The 24,410-nt window shown below is 46.2% G+C and overlaps 1 protein-coding gene across 2 annotated transcripts; it reads right to left on the reverse strand.

Annotated features, from left to right (window-relative positions):
* Window positions 1-3,419: 3,419 nt before the first annotated feature.
* On the reverse strand, window positions 3,420-22,618 carry LOC309336886 (zinc finger protein RFP-like). Of its 2 annotated transcripts, XM_081853361.1 has the most exons (8): window positions 22,133-22,618; window positions 16,740-16,835; window positions 15,555-15,785; window positions 14,325-14,347; window positions 13,265-13,383; window positions 12,336-12,368; window positions 11,049-11,078; window positions 3,420-4,161 (listed from the first exon to the last, which is right to left on the reverse strand). In XM_081853361.1, the coding sequence occupies exons 1-8, from the start codon at window positions 22,589-22,591 to the stop codon at window positions 3,641-3,643; spliced, it is 1,512 nt and encodes a 503-aa protein (XP_081709487.1). In that variant the 5' UTR covers window positions 22,592-22,618; the 3' UTR covers window positions 3,420-3,640. The 2 variants fall into 2 exon arrangements, with proteins under 2 accessions (XP_081709487.1, XP_081709488.1); XM_081853362.1 differs by lacking the exon at window positions 11,049-11,078.
* Window positions 22,619-24,410: the final 1,792 nt, after the last annotated feature.

Below are 24,410 nucleotides of genomic sequence, written 5' to 3' on the forward strand. Positions count from 1 at the left end.
TCGCTTTCTCCCTTTTCAGCCACTGGGAGTTTCCCTTCCTGGAAATGACTCAGTGATCACGTGATTTTTCTTTTTCTCTCCTTTAAAAAAGCATGTCTCCAGGTCTTTGCAATTGCTGAATGTTTTCTCAAGTAGCAGCCAATGCTTTTGGATTCCTTCCCATACACACAAACACAGGCACACCTAGTAAGTTGTAGTATTCATACTGCAACATTTTTCATTCATAGGCTTCCTTGTCATTCTTGAATTGGAGAAAATCTGCTTCTGCCCTAAAAAGACAGGAGTTCTGATTTAGCAGGCGGGACTTGATTCCGTGAAGAGAACTCCTAAAAATCTGGTTGCTGGTTCTAACTTTATCCCTTTTTAGCAGGCTGGCAAAGAACTTCAGATTGGAACAGACACTTTCAGCCTTGCCAACCTGGTGCCCTCTGTTTCCTTAAGTCTACAGCTCCCATCATCCCTGGCCAGGACACCTGCAGGTATGGTTGGGAAGACCTTGCAGAGCCACTGCCAGTCAGTGCAGGCAATGCTGACCTGGATGGACCAGGCAGAAGGCACCATCTGCATGGTGGCAGCCCAGTTATGGCGTTCCTTCCCTAGATATGAATGCCTGATGAGACTTGGCTATTATTATTAATCGATATTACTACACTGTGTAAAGTCTTCCTATATTCCTAATAAAGTGTGGTGCCTTCCAATGGCTGAAAAACCTGGAGGGCTTTAACAGGGGATTAGATACAATTCCTGGAGGATAAAATTTTGGTAGGGGACGCGGGTGGCGCTGTGGGTTAAACCACAGGGTCTAAGGCTTGCCGATCGGAAGGTTGGTGGTTTGAATCCCCGCGACGGGGTGAGCTCCCATTTCTCGGTCCCTGCTCCTGCCAACCTAGCAGTTCGAAAGCACGTCAAAGTGGAAGTAGATAAATAGGTACCGCTCTGGCGGGAAGGTAAACGGCGTTTCTGTGCGCTGCTCTGGTTCGCCAGAAGCGGCTTAGTCATGCTGGCCACATGACCTGGAAGCTGTACACCGGCTCCCTCGGCCAATAAAGCGAGATGAGCACCGTAACCCCAGAGTCAGTCACGACTGGACCTAATGGTCAGGGGTCCCTTTACCTTTACCTTAAGACTTTGGATGGTTATATGCTCTGCCTCTGTGGTTGGAATGCCGAAGAACATCCTCATGAATGCTCCATGTGTGGGGAGAGCTTCCAGCGAGGATCCGCCCTGACTGAGCACCAGAGGGTGCACATGGGAGAGGAAGCGTACGAATGGTCTGAGGACGAGAAAGCCTTTCCCCAGTGAGAGATCTGGGTGCGCCATCACAGAGGCCTCATGGAAGAGAAACCACACAAGTGTCCCAAGTGTGGGAAGAGGTTCAGCCAGAGAACCAATTTGGAGAGTCACCTGCAAATCCACACGGGAGAGAGGCCTCACGAATTCCTGGACCGGAGAGACACGTTACTCAAACACCGGAGAACCCACACAGGGGAGAAGCCGGACGAGTGCCATGATTGTGGGAGAAACTTCAAGCACCCATGCCACTTAATTGAACATCGGAAGACGCACACAGGGGAGAAACCCCACTGAGTGTGGGGCAAGTTTCCATCATCCTTGTAGGTTGACTGACCATCAGAACATCCACACAGGAGAGAGGCCTCACAAATGCCGAGTGCAGGAAAAACTTTTCTCCGTGAGATACGCTGATCAAACACCAAAGGACCCACACGGAGGAGAAACCTCATGAATGCCCCGAGTGCGGAAAAAGCTTCATGCAGAGGAAGGGATTAATCGGACACCAGATAATTCATTTAGGGAATACGTCCAGCTAATATTCTTGAAAAGTGCCACATTCCACAGAAAAACAGAGGGAGAAATGTTGTTTACAACCTGATTTGCAGTGAAGAACACACACCTTATCTCTGTCACAAGACAAAGGCAGATGGCCAGTTGTTGTTGTTAATTCAAGAAAGTTCTCTGCTGAGGTTTCCTGCCCCAGAAGGGGACAAACAAAACTGCCCACCCCCTGCTCTGGTCCCCACGACGGATGGAGGCAGGGAGACAGAGACACATTATCTCCACATTGCAGATTCTCATAGCACTAGAAGTCGTGGCCCCCAAACAAAGCTGATTGTTGGGAGATCCAGGACAGAAAAAAGCATTTCATTGTGGAGCGTGTAAATGAACCATGGAACTCACTGCCACTGGAGGCAGAGACGGCAACCAACTTAAAATCATGGAATTGCATAGTTGAATGGTACAACAAGGGTCACCTAGTCCAGATCTCTGCAATGCAGGAATCTTTTGCCCAACATGGTCTCAAGCCAGTGACCCTTAGATTAAGACTATCGTGCTCCACCCATTGAGCTGGGGAGAAGACAAGGGGACAAATTCATGGAGCACTAGGCCGTGAAGCACAATGGCTCTGCTCTGCCTCCGCAGTCCAGAAACAGAAGGCTTCTAAATCTCAGGTGCTGGAAACTACGGGGGGGGGGGAGGCTGGTTTTACACACTGGTCCCGCTTGCAGGTTTCCCAAGGACATCTGGGGGGGCCCTCTTGGGCCCTGGACCAAATGGGCCACTTTTTGTGTCCTTCCATGGGGTGAGTGGAAACTCACAGGGAAACTTACAATTACACACAAAGATCGCCAATAGGGGATGGAGCAAGGGGAGGTGGCCCTCTGGCGGGGGGGGGGCAAAGGTGTCTTTATTTTGACATTTGCCACCACCCCGTGGGAAACGCAGGAAAAGGAGATCAGGCTGCACAGGTCAGTAGTCGGCGACCCTGATAGTGGAGCCAGAGAGAGTCCTGCCAGATCTTTGAGGGGTCAATTCCACAGGCCTTTGTTGTTCTAGCTCTTAGTATCCCAGGAGAGAAATCAGATGCAGCTGGTGCTGAGAAGACGCTCCTTGGGGGAGCACTGTGCGTTTGGGGTGGGGCTGAGGAACACGGGGAGGGTGCCCTGCGAAATGTATAGGGCAGCAGAGCCCATGGGGCCCCTTCCAGAAGCTGCCGGACTGCAGCTCCCATCCTCTCTGACCCCTGGCCATGCTGGATGGGTCAGAGGGGAGTTGGAGTCCAGCATTATCCAGAGGACACCCCATTTGCTGCCCCCGATAGACAGAATCCAGCCTGTAAATACAGAACATTAATGCATCAACCCTGTGGATGGGGGAAGGGGTTCATTTTTTAGTCCTCTATTAATCCAATGATGCATGCATTTTCACAGCTGCATAAGGTCTTGTGTGGAGAGGGAGGTTTTGTAGAATCGCAGAGTTGCGAGGGATCCTGAGGGTTATTTAGTCCCACCCCCTGCAGTGCAGGATCCTTTGCCGAACGTGGGGCTCAACCCACAACCCTGGGATTAAGAGCCTCGTGCTCTGCCAAATCAGACATGTCAAAAGGAAAACAAGACTCAAGGTGAGGAAAAGATGATTTATTGGGACTGTTAAAAGTGTGACTGCCTCTTTAAGAAGAAGTGAGCTGCAGAGGGAATTCTGGAGAAAGGAAGGAAAATGAATCTTCTCAAAGGGCCCTTGAAAAACTGCCCAAGGTTCTCCTGGTGGGTAAATGGTTTGTTAGATGAGTCACTCTGGTCTGGAGAGAAACTCCTGCTGGGCCTGAGAGGCAGATTTAGTGTCCTCAGGAGATAATGAGGTGGGTTGTATAATTTCCCCACAGATGAAAGAAAGGGAGGAGGGTCTCTCCAGAGAACGAGGCTCCTGAGAACGTGTAGAGTTCGGCTCCCGAGTCGGCGTCAGAAAAAGACACACGTCCCCCTTCATAGTCCAGAGTCACCCGGATCCTCCTGGGCTTCTCCCTCAGGGACAGAGGAGAGTCATCAGAGGAGGTCCAGGCAAAGTACCCCCCTCCCGACTTCCCCACAGCCCAGACCCCTCTCTCAGGACTAAAGGGGAAGATGCCCTTTCTCTCCACAGACTTCCTGGCGACCCCCAAACCCCACCCTTCCCCACTTCCCACAGTGACTTCCCAGAAATGTCTGCCTGCTGTGAATCCCTCACGTCCCAACACACAAGAGTAGTGCCTGAATCTCTCAGGATTTTTGGGCAGGTTTTGCTTTTTGTCTCCATATCTCACACTTTTCTGATCCTCGGATAGGATGAGGTAGGGATGAGCTGTGTCTGGATCCAGAGTGACATTTGCTGTTGGGGAGAAGATGAGGGAAAGATTAGTAGACTCAGCCAAGAGGGAGAGAAGGACATCGTGACCCAAGAAACACCCGAAAAACCCAGATTCCCTTTCAGGTCAATGGGATTTATTTGCATCGCATGCAAGACTGAGACTCCTCCTTGCAGACTCTCATCAGAATATTTTTTTTTTTAAAATATTTTTATTAATTTTACAGGATACAGAGATACAGAGAAGAAAAACAGATAAAAGAAAAAGAATATAAAAGTTTCAAATTTCCGTAATCCTTTTATCAAATCTACTGGACTTCCCCACATCCTCCAGACCTTGCATTATTTATAATACAAACTTCAGCAATTTGTCATCTTATTTCATAACTTATTGTATCTTTCAATTTATCATGTTATCAAATTCCAAATATTGTACACCAATTCTTATATATTTTAATTAAAACACAATAAAATTATTTCCTAATTCCACCTCAAATTTCTTGTACCTTAATTTTCATTTCACCTAATTGCTATTGCTGGGGCTAATATTTCCTAAATGGTGCATTTTCTTAGCATTCATACAACTTATAATGTTTTTGTAGATAGTCCTTAAATTTTTTCCAGTCCTCTTCCATTGCTTCTTCTCCCAAGTCTCGGATTCTGCCAGTCATTTCAGCCAATTCCATATAGTCCATCAACTGCGTCTGCCATTCCTCCAGTGTGGGTAAATCTTGTGTCTTCCAATGCTTTGCGATGAGAATTCTTGCTGCAGTAGTAGCATACATAAAAAAGGTTCTATCCTTCTTTAACACATTCTGGTCTACAATGCCCAGAAGAAAGGCCTCCGGTTTCTTAGGTAAGGTATATCTAAATACCTTTTTTAGCTCATTATAAATCATCTCCCAGAAGGCCCTCACTTTCGGACATGTCCACCAGAGGTGAAAGAATGTCCCTTCCGCCTCCTTACACTTCCAACATTTATTATCAGACAGGTGATATATCTTAGCAAGCTTGACTGGGGTCATGTACCACCGGTATATCATTTTCATAATATTTTCCTTCAAGGCACTACATGCCGTAAATTTCATTCGGGTGTTCCATAACCTTTCCCAGTCTTCAAACATAATGTTGTGTCCAATATCCTGTGCCCACTTTATCATGGCGGATTTGACTATCTCGTCCTGTGTGTTCCATTTAAGCAGCAAGTTGTACATTCTAGAGAGCAGTTTATTTTTTGGTTCTAACAATTCTGTCTCTAATTTCGATTTTTCTACCTGGAATCCCACCTTTTTGTCCACTTTAAAAACCTCCTGAATTTGGGCATAATGCAACCAATCTCGCACCTTGTTTTTTAATTTTTCCAAGCTCTGTAACCTCCAATTGTCTCCAATTTTTTCAATTATTTCCCAATATTTTGGCCAATAGGCCTCCATATTGAGTCTCTTGCGTGCCTTGGCCTCCACCGGTGAAAGCCACCTCGGGGTCTTACTTTCCAATAAGTCTTTGTATTTTGTCCAGACCATGAAAATTGCTCTTCTAACAATATGGTTTTTAAACAGTTTATGAACTTTAACCTTGTCATACCACAAATATGCATGCCACCCAAAAGCATTGTCAAACCCTTCCAGATCTAGGACATCAGTGTTCTCCAGCAGAATCCAATCTTTCATCCAGCAGAAGGCTGCAGATTCATAATATAACCTCAAGTCTGGCAGGGCAAATCCCCCTCTTTCTTTCGCATCAGTTAAAATTTTAAACTTTATTCGGGGCTTTTTGCCCTGCCAAACAAACTTAGAAATATCCTTCTGCCACTTTCCAAAACATTCCACCTTGTCCACGATCTGTAGGGTCTGAAACAAAAATAACATTTTCAGCAATACATTCATCTTTATAGCTGCTATTCGACCTAACAAGGAAAATTTCAATCTTGACCAAATTTCCATGTCTCGTTTAATTTCTGACCAACATTTCTCATAATTATCTTTAAACAAATTCAAATTTTTGGAGGTCAGATACACCCCTAGGTATTTCACTTTTTTAACCACATTTAATTCTGTCTCTTTCAGGAACTCATCTGTTTCTGTAGATGTCAAATTTTTTGCTAAAACCTTAGTCTTTTGCTTGTTCAACTTGAATCCCGCCACTCGACCAAAATCAGAAATTAATTCTAAAACTCTTTTAGAACTAGAGACTGGCTCCCGTAATGTTAATACCAAGTCATCTGCAAATGCTTTCAATTTGTATTGTTTCACTCCGACCTCAATTCCTTGTACCAACCGGTCCTTTCTGATCATGTTCAATAGCACCTCCAGGACTGAAATAAATAATAGAGGTGATAGGGGGCACCCCTGTCGTGTCCCTTTTTCTATTTTGAACTCCTCTGTCACCACATTGTTAACAATCAATTTAGCTTTTTGCTCTGAATAAATTGCTTCTATTCCATTTTCAAACCCCCGTCCCACTCCCATCCCTTCCAAATTTTTCTTCATAAACATCCAAGAAATGTTGTCAAAGGCTTTCTCCGCATCAATAAATATTAACACCGCTCTAGTGTTAAGATTTGTTTGTAAAAGTTCCAAAATGTCGATAATGTTTCTTGTGTTATCAAACAAATGCCTACCAGGGAGAAAGCCTGCCTGGTCCTTATGGATCACTTCATTAAGGACTTTTTAAAATCTATTTGCCATAATGTCCGCAAAGATTTTATAATCCACATTTAGGAGTGAGATGGGACGGTAGTTCTTAAGTTGGGTCTTTTCAGTTTCTAGTTTGGGTATCAATGTGATGAAAGCTTCTTTCCACGTTTCCGGTGCCTTCCTCCCCTCCATAATCTGATTACAGACCTCCATCAAAGGTTGTATCAAGTAGTCCTTCAAAACCTTGTAATATTTGGAGGTAAGTCCATCAGGGCCTGGAGATTTGCCTAGTTGGAGGTTCTGTATGACACTTTCGATTTCCTGCCGTGTAATTTTATCATTCAGGATTGTTCTCATTTCCTGGGGTATTTTTTGTAATCCATTGGTTTTGACATATTGATCCACCTCAAACTCTTTCTGCGGCCCTTGTGCATAAAGTTCTTTGAAGTATCTCTGGAAACACTTTCTAATTTCCTCGGGTTTCTGAACAATTCTCCCTTCAATCTCTAGATTTGTAACTGTATTTAATTTTTGTCTTTTTTTAACTGCCATGCTAGCAGTTTCCCACACTTGTTAGCTGATTCAAAAGATCTTTGTTTCATTTGCTTAATTTTCCATTCCACTTCTTGGTTTATCAATTTCGAATATTGTGCTTGGAAAAATTTCACTTCTCTCAGCACTTCCTTCGACTTAGGCCTAGATCTTAATTTTTTCTCTCCTTCTCTTATTTTCTCCAATATCTTCTCCTTCTCTTCATTCCAGAGTCTTTTCTTTATCGTGTTTTGTTGTATTAGAAACCCTCTCATGACTGCTTTGCTTGCGTCCCAGATTGTTCTTTTTTCCACCGTAGTGTTTAAGTTTATCTCAAAACAGTCCTTTAGAGTTTTTTGGGCCTTCTTAACAATCTCCTGATCTCTTAGTAATGTGTCATTCATTTTCCATCTGAAGGATCCGGTTGTATTTAATCTCAATTCCACTTTCAAGGCATTATGGTCGGAGCAGGTTCTTGGGCAGATTTCCACTTTTCTAGTCTTAGGTGCCAGTCCTTTAGTTATCCATATTTGGTCGATTCGTGTCCATGACAGATGAGCTTCAGAAAAGAAAGTTCCTTCTTTTCCTAGGGGGTTCTTAACCCTCCATATGTCAATCAGGTCCATATTGTCAGTCATTTCAAAAAAGGTCTTAGGTAGTCTGCCATCTTTCGTTATGTTTGCACTTTGCGACTTATCCATATGTACAGACACCACCCCATTCATATCTCCCAACATGATGATGTTGTTGTAATCTAGATAATCCAGTAAGGTCTCATGCAACTTCTTAAAAAATTCCGATTTTCCATCATTTGGTGCATAAATTCCTAATATCAAAAATTTTTCTCCTTGTGTTTGAATTTCAATCGCCAAAATTCTGCCTAGTTCATCTTTAAATAAAAATTTCGGTGACAGGCTCTCCTTTGCATATATCACCACTCCTCTTTTCTTAACTTTATCCGAAGAAATGAATTCCTGGCCTAACCTTTTGTTAATTAACACTTTCCTATGGAGCCTTGTCACATGGCTTTCTTGAAGGCAAATAATGTCCAATTGTTCTTTTTTCAAGATATGAAACACTTTTCTTCTTTTTTTCGGGGAGTTTCCGCCATTTATGTTCCAACTAAGCAGTTGCAGAGACATTCTGGATCAATTCGTAAGTCTTACAATGGGGTGTCTTGATTTTCCTCCGATCCCGGTGGTGGTAAAGCTGGTCCAGCTCCAGGTGTAGGTTCCGGTAGTGGCGGTGGCCAAGAAGCTGCTGCCCCTTTTTGGAGGTCTTCCCCGTGGTCGTGTAGGAACTTCTGCTGGTCCTCTGGTGTTTTAATTCTTACTTTCCTTCCTTTGTAGGTAAATGATAGTCCTTGCGGAAACTCCCACCTATAAGGGATTGCGTTGTATCTCAACAATTTTGTCAGTTCTAAATATGAGGCTCTAAGATCCAAAAGCTGTTTGGGTATATCTCTGTAAATTTCAGCCTTTTTACCTTGTATCTCCAAAGATTTTTTAAAATGTAGGCCTAGTATCTTGTCTCTTTCTTCTCTTGATCTCAAGATGACCAAACAGTCTCTGGCCTTGTCTTTCTTTACCGATCTACCCAGTCTGAATGCCGTCACAATTTTAAAGTCTTTATCTTCTTCTATTCCCCAGAACTTGGAAAATAAAAGTGTCAAAAAACCCTCCAAATTACCTTCCTCCAATTCTGGGATGGCCCTCAGCCTGAGGTTATTCTCCTTATTTTTCAGTTCAACCATTGACAGGTAGGCTTGCTGTTCCCCTACCTGTCTTTGCAGAGGCCTAACTTCTCCCTTAATCTCATCAACCTTTTTGTTCGCTTGCTCTGCTTTTTGAAAGGCTTCCTCAGCTAATTTATGATTTTCAGCTGTTGCTCCTTGCAAATTCTCAATTGCTTGGGTATGCTGGGAAACCTTTTCAGACAGTTTACTAATAGAGGATGTTGCTTGGTCAATTTTTGTTGATTGATTGTCCACCTTTTGGTTCAAAATTGCTAATTGCTCCAAAATTTGTTTCAAAACTGTTTCAGACCCTCCTGCTGCCATATCTTCTGCAGCAGGCTGTTCAGCTTCCCGACTCTCATCAGAATAAATCCAGGCATTTTCTAAGGGAAAAAACCACCCAGGAAACCTTTTACTCAGCTCTTCTGTGTTATCTAAGAGGAAAGAGAGGAGAACTGGAGGAGGCAGGAGAGGGAACTGGCCTTTGGGGACCTCTGGGTAGGGCTGGGGAAGGAGGACCCCCTAATAATAATAATAATAATAATAATAATAATAATAATATCAACATTTGCATACTGCCCTTCATCTATAGGACTCAGGGTGGTCCACAGCATAAAAATACAACACAAAACCACATATAGGCTTCCCCTCACTTTTGCGTGACTTATGTTCTGGGCCCTCGTGCACAAAAGTGAAAATGGTGTTAAGTGGGGAGCCTGTTTATTCCTGTTCTCCATCTCTCTCACCCACTTGGTCTCTTCTTCCTCCCAACCATCTTGGAAGTTTAGGCCTTGCCGCCAGGGAAGAGGAGGCAGGTGGCAGGGCAATTTTACAAAGGACTGCTTATTCCATGCTTCTCTTTGGGATTTAATATATACCATAAGACTAGTTCCCTGGGGGAAGGGGGAAATAACTCAAAAGGTTACCAGTTTGGGGCTGAGGCAGTCATGATAGGCAAGTGTAGGGCTGCCCTATTTTGAAGAGCTAGAAAGAGGACACATTGGCCAACTTTGACTTTTAACCATGGATCGCTATGACGACTCTCATTTGAAATACCCCTACTATATGTAGGCTATAGAAGCTGTGATATATTGCTAGTAGCAGTGTTCTGAACTTTCAACAACAAAAGAATAATAACAATATATATTGCTCCCTCACTTGCCACATGAAATATTTGGGCACATGTTCACATCTTTCTGAATGTAAGTGTGCACAGAACAATTTATTAACCTGTTGAACATCTGCATGTGGACTCTCCTTAAGGGCAGGGGGATCTTAACTCTCGCCCTCCCAGACTCCTTCTCTAAGATCTTGTAGCTGAGCCAGCGTCCTTTTGGTTCAGCCACAAGAGAAGGGATTTTAACAGTATGTCGCTAGCTTAAGATGCTGATCTGTTGTGATTCACTGCTGCAGATTAGCCTAACCAGGTGCCTTAGATCTGACTCTAATGCAGGCATAGGCAACCTCGGTCCTCCAGATGTTTTGGGACTACAACTCCCATGATCCCTTGCTAACAGGACCGGTGGTCAGGGATTATGGGAATTGTAGTGCTGAAACATCTGGAGGGCCGAGGTGGCCTATGCCTGCTCTAATGCAATATTAACATTTTCATGGGTTCTTGTAAACCAAAAAACCAAACAAAAAAAAGGGACATTTTGCCAAATTTTAAAAATCTGCCCCGATACAAATTTTAAGAAATTTTGATCATGAAAATAGAAGACATGGCTGGCGAAAAGAGGACATTTGGCAACCAGACCTGAAAAAGGTCACATGATGGAAAAGCAACCCAACTCTCTCTAGCCAGGGGTAAAACTCTTCCCTCCTCCGCCTGATCCTTCTGGGAAGTTTCTTTCTCCCCCTTCAAGTCCACCCTCTCTGCCTTTGTGGCACAAACAGCAGGGCTAGAGTCAAGCGGTGGATGGTTCTCAACATACAGAAGAGACTCTTGACCCCCCATGAAACACTAGTCCCCCCCCTCCTGTGAATTGGGGTCTCCATGTGAATTTTACCTCTCTGGAGACTTCTGAGTGACTGGACATCTGAGGAAGCAAAAAGAGAGGCTTAATGGTCTACACTGCAATAGTTCAAAGAAAATCTTTTTACAAAACATCACCATAACATAGCATCTGTTGTTTCCTTATTTCAAGCAAAAGACGGCATCATAAAACAAGTAATTGAAAGACAACAACTGTAGGCCTAAGGAATTAAAACAACTAACGTGTTTAGCTATGATTCCTGCATTGCTGGGGGTTGGAGTAGATCAGGGGTCAGCAAACCTTTTCAGGAGGGGGCCGGTCCACTGTCCTCAGACCTTGTGGGGGGCTGAACTATATTTTTTTGGGGGGGGGGAATGAACAAAATCCTATGCCCCACAAATAACCCAGAGATGCATTTTAAATAAAAGGACACATTCTACTCATGTAAAAACACGCTGATTCCTGGACAGTCCGCGGGCGGGATTTAGAAGGAGATTGGGCCGGATCCAGCCCCCAGGCCTTATTTTGCCTATCCATGGACTAGATGACCCTTGGGATCCTTTCAAACTCTACTATTCCATGATTCCATGAGGAAATCAGAAATGGTAAACCATGCTAGAAAATGGTGGAATACAATCATTCAGAATCCATGAATGAAATGGGAATCTGTACTGAATTGCTGGAGGAAGGTTAACATCTGCACCAAGTAAACTGGTGGGAAAAAGCTGTTGAAAGCGGAATTTCCAAACATGCTGACAAACCAAAGGAAGAATCGCCCGAGCTTTACCCTGTAATTCAAAGGGTCTCATGCAATGGGGAGGCCTCCCTCCTGGAATGGGGCTGATCTCAAAAGCCCCAGAAGAACCTCTGCAGATTGTGTGGAGGGAAAACAAAATGCAAGGGAGGTTCCCTATACATGAGAACGCGACAAGATGGACCCTGGACTGACCCTGCAGGATCCTCCTTGAGGGCTTTTGTAAGATATTGTAAGGCTCTGAGGATTTTCCCTACAAACAAGCAGTATACAGATTTTAGGAAAGAAATCGAGAGTGAAACCAGGATACTAGTCTATAGGCAGGAATGGAACTCAGACTGGTGTGCAGGTTCTTCGCAGGGACAATCTCCGCCCCCAATCCAAGCCTTCAAACTCCTCCCAGTTCATTCATGGGACAGACCAAGAACCCAAACACCACTAGAGGACTGTTTCCCAGAGTGACGCCATTGATGGGGGTCCCAAAGTCTGCAGAAGGGACGGTTCAACACCCATGAAATATCAGTCCCCATCCCTCCTGTAAAATTGTTCCTCCCCTGGAAATTTACCTTTCTGAATCTGTTTTCTGTATAACACAGCATCTGAGGAATCAAAAAAATATAAAGCATTAGGGCAACACTCTTCCCCCTGAGATAAATCTCCATACAAAAGTAACACTTCATAATGTAGCATCCTTAAATTTACTCCATTCAGAGCAGGAGAACCTCCAAAAGGACAACCCCAGATTGTGTAGACGGGAAACCAAAAGGAAAAGGAGGTTCCGTAGAATTGAAAACAGATACTGTATTTTTCACCCCATAGGACGCACCGGCCCATAGGACGCACCAAGTTTTTTGGGGGGGAAATAAAGAAAAAAAAATTATTTCCCCCCCAGGCGCTTGTGGGGCCGGCAGCGGGGAGAAGCGCTCTTCTCCACGCCGCCCGCCTGCAGATTAGGTCCGGAGACAGCGGGAGGTCGCGCTGCGCCTCCCAGCTGTCCCCGGAGCTTGCGGGGCTGGCGGCCGGGAGAAGCACGCGTCTCCCCGCCATCAGCCTCCAAACCACATCGGAAGACAGCAGGATGGCGGCGTTCCGCCTCCCTGCTGTCCCCCGACCTTGTGGGACTGGCGCTGCGGCTCTCCTGAAGCCTGGAGAGTGAGAGGGGTCGGTGCGTACCGGCCCCTCTTGCTCTCCAGGCTTCAGCGAAAGCCTGTATTCGCCCCATAGGACGCACACACATTTCCCCTTCATTTTTGGAGGGGAAAAAGTGCGTCCTATAGGGCAAAAAATACGGTACACTCTGGTTCAGGCTTCCATTACAGGATCCAGCGTCACAATATACATGGGCCATTCTGGGGGACAGGAAATGAAGGCTGGAGCCCCAAGAAGGAAGGTATCCTGGGGTTATTAAATTCCATGCAATAAGAGCCTGGCATGTTCAGTTCTGAAGAAATATTAGAATTCCCAGTGTGAAATCCTGGCAGCCATTTTTCATTACCTTTCCATTGTTTCACTGTATCCTCCACAAGGTGATTTAGATCACAGGATTCCAAGATCGTGTTCCCCAGTTCTGGAGGGAAAGCCATCGGCTTCTCTGGACTCTCTCTTTCCTCATACCTGGTGAAAAGAAAAACAATGAATGGCCCCATTGTGGCACCCTAATTATTGCAGGAGATCTCAATAACATGAAGAAAGTTGAGGTTTATTTCCCAACAGGTAATTCAACGTGATCTGTTGACACCCACCTCCAAGCCCTGGTCAGTGGCTTGGTAAGGATGCTAAACAGCACAAGGGACAAGGGGCAACCCTGTGCGACATTACCGGAGGGCTCCCATGGCTTCAAACAATGCTGCCCCATAACAACTTTCTGAGAAGGTCCCAGGACGTAAGGGCCAAACCCCTGAAATGGAGTGCCTGCAATCCCTCCCTCCCTGAGCCTCTCTAGAGGATGTTAGGAGGAGGAGAAGAAGAAGAAGAAGAAGAAGAGGAGGAGGAGGAGGAGGGGGAGGAGGAGGAGGAGGAGGAGAGTTTGGATTTGATATCCCACTTTATCATGACCCTAAGGAGTCTCAAAGCGGCTAACAATCTCCTTTCCCTTCCTCCCCCACAACAAACACTCTGAGAGGTGAGTGGGGCTGAGAGACTTCAGAGAAGCGTGACTAGCCCAAGGTGACCCAGCAGCTGCATGTGGAGGAGCGGAGACGCAAACTCGGTTCCCCAGATTACGAGTCCACCGCTCTTAACCACTACACCACACTGGCTAGTGTTTGAAATTACCAAAGCCAATGAACAGAAGGTGGAAGAGAAAGAAAAGAGCCCCCATCCCTGTGCGAAGTGATGTGGGGAGGGAGGGAGGGAGGAGGCAATTGACCTTGAACCTTGGAGGTTGAATTGGGGGGCTATAAGTTCAGAAGAGGGGCCCCTGCTTTTACCTGTGAGATGCCTCAGGGAGTGAGTCCTCCAGTCTCCCCCCTGCAGCCCCTGGGGGGCCATGTCTGAGGTTCTTGCATCCCGGCCTCATGGAGGGATGCTAATGGGAATGAGCCAGATCCACTTACCTCTGCAAGGTGCTTCTCACATCCTAGAGGGGAAAAGAGAAGGGAATTCACTGCACCCCACAGGCCACACTAGGAAGACAATCCTCAGACCCTGCCCCTCGGATGTCAGTCTGCCTGGCACATGCCAAGGTTTTGGGCAGGGATGGCGGAATCAGCCAGTTTTGGTTTCTCACAGCTTTTATTTCTCCAATCTGAAATTATGAATTTTTCCAGGATGAATTTCTCCACATTTCCACATCTGCTTACAATTATTTTTTTAAGATCCTTGTGGAAATCCACCAGCATTTTAGGGAAATTTAATATTTGTGGGTTCAGGAGAAGATTCCATCCCATCTCTTGTCTTAGATGATAATTTATTAACTATAATCCCATATGCATTGTGCAATTCAGACGTAAGTAAGCCTACAGGATAATCCTACCAGGGACCTGTCCCAAATTGTCTTCCACAGAAGTCCCCAAATTTCAAATTCTACTTTCCAACTGGAAATTTAAAAAGCACCTGCAGCATAAAATGCCTCCAAAGGGGTAATAAAACAGCTCAGTGTTTCTTTGGGCTCCTCCACACTTCTGCTTTTCCTGTGTCTAGAAATCACAGGTCCAAGTGGTTTTGCCTTTGCCTTGCCGCTTTCCCTCAGGGAAAACCTGCTCCTTAGTTCAACATCTAAGCAAACGTCAATCTGGAGAAAACCAGGCTGATATTTGCTCTCATTCAGCAGTAAAGAGCAGCAGGCTTTCCTGGAGGAAAGGGGTAGGACAAGCAGCAGTCTGGATGAGTCCCTCTGTCTTGCTCTTTCGGCACTGTGACTGAGCACCATTTTGGGCTGATCTGGATCCATTGTGAAGGGGATCAACCCAGAAGTTGTGGAGGGAACGGGAAGAGAAGTTTGGTCAAGAGACTGGCTCATGTTGGAAGGAGGCCTGAACTCATCCTCGCTGAAGTCCAGCACGGGGCAGGAAGGCAGCATTGCCAAGAAGGAAGGCATTTGGAGACAAATCATCAGCAAAGAGCAGAAAACCACCTGCTGTTCCATCAAGAACACAGAAGAATCTCTAGTCTGCATTCAGGTGAGTTAAGCATCCCAGGTCTCTTGGGTCTTCCTGTCCATTACAAACCTGACTGGAGGCTCCATCATCTGAGCCCCTGCACTCCTTGCATACATGAAAGGGACACATAAAGGATTGGAGGCAGCCTTTTCCTGGAGCCTTGGGCTGTTCCTGCCACCGTCTTACCTGCAGGAGTTCATTCGTAGGCTGCTGACCCTTCTCCTCCATCTCCTGGATGATCTTCTCAAGAGAGGAGAGATTCCTGGAGAGTCTGGCCAGCTGCTCATCCCTTCTCCCTGCAATCGCCTTCTCCACCTCTTCCACATGATTCAGCAGACCTTTTTCTTGTTCTTCCAGGAACTGGCGCAGTTCTCTGAACTTCTCCACAATCTTCAGCCTCTCTGTTTCTGTTAATTTCTGCAAGTAAAGAGGAGGTCTGAGTGTATTTGGTCCTTGGCCTCAAAACAGCAGAAACAAAATTATGAGAATTAAACAGGGTGGACACTTCTGATTTTTCATAGACATGAAACTTTCAGTGGCTAAAGAAGTAAACATTTATTTTGAGGGGAGGCCCTCTCCATTGCTGTTTCTGTTGATGTCTATTTTGCAGACGGATACAGCCTAAAGGAAGGAGCTCTTTTTTCCTAGCCATGGATTTTCCCTGCATGTTTTGGGGCATGGCATAACCAGAGTTCACAGTTGTTCAGAGAACATCCAGGGACATTAAACACCCCTCAGTTTAGACTGGGACCATTTAGGTGTAGGAAGGAACAGAAACAGAGGAGGAGGAGGACAAAGTGCAGAGTTCATTCCCATAGCTCCCCTGTTTTCTTTAAAGGTTTTAAAAAGCCTGAGTTTCCTAAAAATGAACAAGAGAGCACATTTAGAATTCAGTTCTTTAGGAATATTTACGGCAAAGCAGGATTTGGATTAAATTGCTTCCACCCTTTCAGCTCACAAGTCCTCAGGCTTCTCCTTGACTGCTATTCACATAATAAATGACAAGGGGAAATAAACTCAATTTAGCTGCATTCAAAGGTGAACTTACCTAATTCGCTCTTGCTGAAAAAATATGGAGACCAAAACAGAGCTTTAAAATTCTGATATTTTCAAGCTTGACCCAGCCAGGTAATATTCACAAAAAAATGTATTTATGAGGGTAAAGTACAGATCAGAATATTTATACAAGGAGGTAGCTACCCTAACATCTGTTGGTAAGCTTGTGTGGAGAAGCTGAAACGGGCAGATTTCCCCATCATATCTCAGTCCTGATTTCATTCTTCTTCTTCCTCTTCCTCTTCCTCTCTATTGAATTTATACCTGGAGGTCTCAAGTGCTTGTTCCCTGTCTAGTTACCACAGAGACACTTACAAGGAGGTCTTTGCTTTCCTTGTCCAGATCTGCTTGATGGGCCAGAATTTCCCCTCTCTCTTTCCTCAGAATCTCCAGGCGGCGACAGATCTCTCCCTAAAGAGAAAAGGAAAAACTCAGCTTTGATTGAGACACACAGAGAGATGAAAATCACAATGGCTTCTTGCGCCCAGTGGCCTTGCTAGAATAGCAAAGTAATTTACTGGTGGAAATAAAAGTACAGAGGTTTTCAGCCTCTTTGGGTCCACGGCTCCATGGATCAACTACCCTGTGGGGCTCAGGATCCCAGTTAGGTCCCCCCTTGCCTGCAGAACTGGCAGCCCCTCACCTTTTCTCAAACACCCTCCCTTGTGGAGTGATCTCTCAGCCTCCTCTCCTTTCCTTGGTGGTCCCAGCCTGACTTCTCACCTTGAGGTCTCAGGGAGAAGTGGGAAGAGGAGGAGGAGGAGGAAGCTAAGGCAGGATCCGACCTGGAATGTACCATTCTAGCGTCAAAGAGATAGTGAGGTCAGCCCAAGAGGCGAGAGATGCAGGGATAGACTAGAGCGTCTCAAAATTTGGGGTGGGAGGAGATCCTCAGCCCCCCCCCAAAAAACCTCATTGCAGAGGCTCCACGGCACCCCCCAGAATAAGCCACCAGTAGGCCCACTCCCAAATCTGCTTCCAACAGATACTTGGGGGTGGGATCCTGCACCATCTGGTCAATTCCTGGCTAACAGTCCACGTCCAGCCCCCCCCCCCACGCTGATACCTTGCTGCTCTCTGTTTTGCAGGGCATTGAGGAGGAATCCTGGTAACCAAAGGAGACATGTACTTAGTTGTTTGTGTGCCATTTACATTTCTACTGTTCTAAATATGTACAAAGCAGCCTTTCAGGGGGATGTGGACGAGGTTAACCCCTTCTCTCCCCGTCAAGGTCCCAGTTCAAATCTTTGAAGCTGCTGTGAGTATTTCAAGATCCCCTTGTCCCCCTGGCAGAGAAAAAGACTTCAACGCCCCCCTCCAGCCATCCCAGGAGCCCCCAGGCTTCCCCTGGGCTGCTTCCAAGGGGATAAACAACGACCAATCTATGCCATGCCTACTGTGGACTTCAGAATTAAAAAGCAAACCTCCCAGGAAGAATCCAGCGAAACAAAAGAAGTGCCATGGTCAGATCACTTCCTGGTGCAACTGGACTTCTCCGCAACCCTTCCCCTCCGCAGGGAGGTGGGACCGATTCGGATGGTCCGCCCCCGCCACTTAATGGATCCAATTGGCTTCCAGAGAGTGGTAGGGGATGCTTTATCCCAAGTTGATGGCCTTTCAGCTGATTCCCTGGTTGCCCGCTGGAATGCGGAGTTAACCAGGGCTATTGACTGTCTGGCTCCGAAGCGCCCTCTCCGATTGCATGGAGCCCGGACAGCCCCGTGGTTTTCCCCGGAGCTGAGGGTGATGAAACAATCGTTGAGACGGCTAGAGCGCCGGTGGCGGAAAACTCATTCTGAATCAGACCGGACACGGCTTAGAGCTCAACGTCGAGCCTACCAAGTGGCAATGGCGACGGCGAAGAGGGCCTTCTTCACCGCCTCCATTGCATCTGCAGAAAACAGCAGCAGGAGACTTTTTCTTTTTTTAAAAAAAAATAATTTTTATTGGGTTTTTACATTTTATAACAACAAACACACACACAAAGACAAAAACACACAAACACACAAATACAATTACATACCCTAATTTTCTTTACCCACTTTCATTGACTTCCCCCCACCCCCTCCTCTTACATCCCAGTTCCAAAATTAATTCAGCAAGTTCTTACCTAACCTCTTAAAGATATTCATATTGTTTTTAAAAATTAAATTCTTTTTGTTTATCTATGTTCAACTTATCCAATTCTCTTATAATCATTAATTTCTTTTTTTTTTAAGGTCGATCTAACTTCCCCTCCACAAATTTTCCCTTTATTATATTAATTATAGGTCACATTGACCAAGTAAAACAAAACATAACATTTTATAGTTCTATTCTCTCCCCCCCCCCCTGCCCCGGTTTCTGTCCCTTCCCAGACAAATGTCCAAAAAACAAACAAAAAATAGTTCTTAGCCCGGATTCCTCACGTCTGAGGCGTCTGATTCTCTGTCAGTCCCTCTCTGCCAACTATGTTGGTAATCCTCTTTGTTGGTCCTAAGACCCCGAAGGAGTTCAGTCAGAGTCACATCATATTTTCTTTCATCCAGAATGTTAAAGAGTGTTTGCTGCGAAAGACCATCTAGTTTTCCATACTCAAGAGGAAAGTCCCAATCATGTTGCTTTATTCTTTTTAGTTTTAATATTCCAAGTACTCCAGGGACTTCTCTCTTCTTCTTTCTCATCTTTCGCAGGTTTGTAATCCAAAGGTCTTCTTGCTCATACTCTAACAATGCAGATTCCTGGTTGATATTTTCCACTTGTAGTGTCTGAACTCCTTCTTTCTTCTCTGTCAATTCCAAAGGCATCTCTTCCTGCTCAGCTGCAGAGTTTTTATCATGCGTCTCCTTTGTGCATTCAGCAGAGTTGTTTGTTTCAGAATTCAAGGTCATAAAAACTTTACTCAGAGCCATACTCTGCTCCTGCAGGATTCCCACAAGAAAGAACATTTTTTCTATCTCCGCCAGTAATTTTCCCTCTGCAGCCATTGTAATGTCACTAATTCCCCCTAGGGGGCTTTCAGTTATTTAGTAGTCCTTTTCCAATAATCTGTTACTTTGTTATTATCAATACTTTGTTTCCAATCGCCTCAGTCCAAATGTATCAGCTTTAATTCCAAGAGTTGTTAAATAACAAAATTCTTTACTTTGTCCGCCCGTTTGACAGCTTCTTTGACAGCTGTCAAACTCCTTTCACTTCTTCCTCCGGCACCCAAATAGGACACTCCCGGGTTTTTGGGGGGGATTACACACAAAGTTCCAAAATTCCCTTTCTCTCCAGCACAAAATCTTCTTCTATCAAATTTGTGAAAAACTTTTAAATCATCAAAACAGTATTCATTCCGCCTTAATTCTCCGTTCCTTGCTTTAAATCGTCTACAAGTAGAGGGGGTGCGGACTTCCCTTTAACACATCCCCCGATCGTGCCGAATTCACAGGATAAAATTTTTAAAGTCCAAATTCCACTACTCACGGGTCCTTTGTTATCCAGTCCAAATTTTGGGAAGAAAGTCAGCGCTCTCCGGCCATGGCTTGCGGCTTCACTCCACCGAAGTAGCGGTCTACTCTCAGCACCACGCCACTCTCCGTACCCTCTCCGCAGCCTTTAAAAAGGCTCTTCGTGGGTTGGGTAGGGCGCTTAAGGTGCCCACCGAGTCACCAAGTCTGCAGGCTTCCGCGCCTGCGGTTTCTGAGGGTCCCCGTGTCGCCGGCACGGCAAGACCCGTCTTCAGTAGAGCCGATTCCCTCCGGAGCTCGGAGGGAATCCGCCATTAGCCGTTCGCGCTAACCCGGAAGTCCCAGCAGGAGACTTTTTCAGGTGGTTCGCAATCTATCAGAACCACCTGTACCACCGGGGCCTGGTAGGGACCCCAAGATCTCCTGTAATGCTTTTGCAAAGTTTTTTGCAGATAAAATTGCTCAGATTCAGAAGGAGGTAGACTCCACCGTGGGAGCAGGGCCAGGGCGGGAGAGTGCTAGAGTTCTGTCTGGTCCTGTTGCATGGGATCAATTCCAATCTGTTACCTCCGAGGATGTGGACAGGCTGCTTGGACGAGTGAAACCGACCACCTGTCTCTTTGATCCTTGCCCATCCTGGCTGATAAAAGCGAGCCGGGAAGGGCTGGGCGATGGGATCTGCGGGGTGGTGAATGCTTCCTTCTGTGAGGGAGCCTTCCCAGACCCGCTGAAAGAGGCGGTCATTAAACCACTTATTAAAAAAAAAATCTTTAGACCCAGCCAATTTGGCTAACTATTGGCCAGTCTCAAATTTACCATTCTTGGGCAAGGTGATTGAGCGGGTGGTTGCCGAACAACTCCAAGCACGCCTGGAGGATGCGGACCATTTGGATCCCTTCCAATCGGGATTCAGGCCTCACCATGGGACTGAAACTGCCTTGGTCGCACTGGTTGATGATCTCCGGCGGGCTAGGGACAAAGGTGAGAGCTGTTTCCTAGTTCTGCTGGATCTCTCAGCGGCCTTTGACACCATCGACCATAACATCCTTCTGGACCGTCTAGAGGGGCTGGGAGCTGGGGGCACTGTTATACAGTGGTTCCGCTCCTTCCTCCTGGGCCGTGTCCAGAAGGTGGTGGTGGGGGGTGAGTGTTCAGACCCCTGGGCTCTCACTTGTGGGGTGCCTCAGGGTTCTGTCCTCTCCCCCATGCTTTTTAATATCTATATGAAGCCGCTGGGAGAGATCATCAGGGGGTTTGGACTGGGTGTTCATCAGTATGCAGATGACACCCAGCTCTACCTCTCCTTTAAATCAGAACCAGTGAAGGCGGTGAAGGTCCTGTGTGAGTGCCTGGAGGCGGTTGGAGGTTGGATGGCGGCTAACAGATTGAGGTTGAATCCTGACAAGACAGAAGTACTGTTTTTGGGGGACAGGAGGCGGGCAGGTGTGGAGGATTCCCTGGTCCTGAATGGGGTAACTGTGCCCCTGAAGGACCAGGTGCGCAGCCTGGGAGTCATTTTGGACTCACAGCTGTCCATGGAGGCGCAGATTAACTCTGTGTCCAGGGCAGCTGTCTACCAGCTCCACCTGGTACGCAGGCTAAGACCCTACCTCCCCGCGGACTGTCTCGCCAGAGTGGTGCATGCTCTAGTTATCTCACGCTTGGACTACTGCAATGCGCTCTACGTGGGGCTACCTTTGAAGGTGACCCGGAAACTGCAATTAATCCAGAATGCGGCAGCTAGACTGGTGACTGGGAGTGGCCGCCGGGACCACATAACACCGGTTCTGTGAGATCTGCATTGGCTCCCAGTACGTTTCCGAGCACGATTCAAAGTGTTGGTGCTGACCTTTAAAGCCCTAAACGGCCTCGGTCCAGTATATCTGAAGGAGCGTCTCCACCCCCATCGTTCAGCCCGGACACTGAGGTCCAGCGCCGAGGGCCTTCTGGCGGTTCCCTCATTGCGAGAAGTGAGGCTACAGGGAACCAGACAGAGGGCCTTCTCGGTAGTGGCGCCCGCCCTGTGGAACGCCCTCCCATCAGATGTCAAAGAGATAAAGAATTACCTGACGTTCAGAAGACATCTTAAGGCAGCCCTGTTCAGGGATGTTTTTAATATGTAATGCTGTATTGTTTTTAATACTGATTGGGAGCCGCCCAGAGTGGCTGGGGAAACTCAGCCAGATGGGAGGGGTATAAATAATAAATTATTATTATTATTATTATAATCCACAGCTATTTATTTCTCCCCCTCCAGATCCAGAGATCTCCTACCTTGTATTCCTCGAAAGCCTCTTCCAGAGGAATCACCTTGTGATTTTCATGTTCCTTCGATCTGTCACACACCAGGCAGATGGGGGCCACGTGGACTTTGCAGAAGAGCTTGAGGGGCTCCTGGTGCTTCTCACAGACTCCTCCTTTCCCTCCTTCCTCCTTTCCACAGACTCCTCCTTTCCCTCCTTCCTCCTTTCCCTCCTGGAGGCTGAGATTCTTGGCTATTTCCACCACATTAGCCAGTAGCCGACTGGAGACGAGGCTCCTTCTCTGGACTCTTTCTCTGCACTGAGGGCAGGAAGCCTCTGCCTCCGCTTCCCCCCAGAACAGGACCAAGCAGGATCGGCAGAAGTTGTGCCCACACTCTGGGATGGTCACTGGATCCTGGAAGTAATCCAGGCAGATGGAGCAAGTGGCTTCATCACGGAGACGCTGGATGTGACCCCCCGCAGCAGCCATGGCTCCAGCTGAAGACCCGAGTTAAGTTTCGCTTTCTCCCTTTTCAGCCACTGGGAGTTTCCCTTCCTGGAAATGACTCAGTGATCACGTGATTTTTCTTTTTCTTTTCTTTAAAAAAGCATGTCTCCAGGTCTTTGCAATTGCTGAATGTTTTCTCAAGTAGCAGCCAATGCTTTTGGATTCCTTCCCATACACACAAACACAGGCACACCTAGTAAGTTGTAGTATTCATACTGCAACATTTTTCATTCATAGGCTTCCTTGTCATTCTTGAATTGGAGAAAATCTGCTTCTGCCCTAAAAAGACAGGAGTTCTGATTTAGCAGGCGGGACTTGATTCCGTGAAGAGAACTCCTAAAAATCTGGTTGCTAGTTCTAACTTTATCCCTTTTTAGCAGGCTGGCAAAGAACTTCAGATTGGAACAGACACTTTCAGCCTTGCCAACCTGGTGCCCTCTGTTTCCTTAAGACTACAGCTCCCATCATCCCTGGCCAGGACACCTGCAGGTATGGTTGGGAAGACCTTGCAGAGCCACTGCCAGTCAGTGCAGGCAATGCTGACCTGGATGGACCAGGCAGAAGGCACCATCTGCATGGTGGCAGCCCAGTTAGGCGTTCCTTCCCTAGATATGAATGCCTGGTGAGACTTGGCTATTATTATGAATCGATATTACTACACAGTGTAAAGTCTTCCTATATTCCTAATAAAGTGTGGTGCCTTCCAATGGCTGAAAATAAAACACACTGGAGGGCTTTAACTGGGGATTAGATACAATTCCTGGAGGATAAGACTCGGGTGGCGCTGTGGGTTAAACCACAGGGTCTAGGTCTTGCCGATCAGAAGGTTGGTGGTTTGAATCCCTGCGACAGGATTCTATAACTTAGCAGAGTTTACATTCCCCTTTAAACGCACAGCAGGTAGCTGGTTGCAGGCTTGTTTAAGCATCTCGGGTGGCACTGTGGGTTAAACCACAAAGCCTAGGACTTGCCGATCAGAAGGTCAGCGGTTCTAATCCCCGCGACAGGGTGAGCTCCCATTTCTCGGTCCCAGCTCCTGCCAACCTAGCAGTTCGAAAGCATGTCAAAGTGCAAGTAGATAAATAGGTACTGCTCCGGCGGGAAGGTAAACGGCGTTTCCGTGCGCTGCTCTTGTTCTCCAGAATCGGCTTAGTCATGCTGGACACATGACCCGGAAGCTGTACGCCGGCTCCCTCGGCCAATAAAGCGAGATGAGCGCCGCAACCCCAGAGTCGGCCACGACTGGACCTAATGGTCAGGGGTCCCTTTACTTTGGTCATAATAACAAGCTACACCCAACTAAATCCTACTTAGTGCCGACCCTTTGAAATTAACGTTGGGATTTTTAATTCATTTCAGTGAGTCTACTCTGAGTCTGAGTAGGACTAGCATCTGAGGCAACCATGTGGGAGGGGGGAGGGAGGGAGAGAGCTATGTAAATTTACATAGCAGGAGGAGTGCAAAACTAAGAGCAAATGTAAAAAGGATGGGACAGCTGCATTTTCCTGCACTGCAGAGGGCTGGACTAGATGATCCTCAACACGGTCCCTTCCAACTCTACAATACTATAATTATACTTTTCAAATTCATATATTTCATTAATTTTACAATCCATTTAATATTTCAAAATTTGACTTCCTTCCCCCTCTTTTTGAGGTTTCTTAAATTTATTTTTTCATCTCTTCTGCAGATTCAAATTCATTTAATTATCTACTGTAAATACATGCTCTTTTTTTCCTGCAGATAAAAACATTAGCAGGATTATTGTAAAAATAAAAACATTACAATCATCCAGCTAATG

The sequence above is a fragment of the Podarcis erhardii genome (assembly GCF_964252035.2).
Source record: "Podarcis erhardii genome assembly, chromosome: 2".
In the NCBI taxonomy this organism is placed as follows: domain Eukaryota; kingdom Metazoa; phylum Chordata; class Lepidosauria; order Squamata; family Lacertidae; genus Podarcis; species Podarcis erhardii.

What these genes read in the sequence shown, in the direction of transcription:
- LOC309336886 (XM_081853361.1), bottom strand. Translation starts at nt 22,591, where the DNA reads ATGGCTGCTGCGGGGGGTCACATCCAGCGTCTCCGTGATGAAGCCACT. An exon ending in AGGAAAGCAAAGACCTCCTT is followed by an intron (nt 15,786 to 16,739) that starts GTAAGTGTCTCT and finishes CTTTACTTGCAG; the next exon opens with AAATTAACAGAAACAGAGAG. An exon ending in ACTCAGAAGTCTCCAGAGAG is followed by an intron (nt 4,162 to 11,048) that starts GTAAAATTCACA and finishes TCTCCCCAACAG; the next exon opens with CAAATGTCACTCTGGATCCA.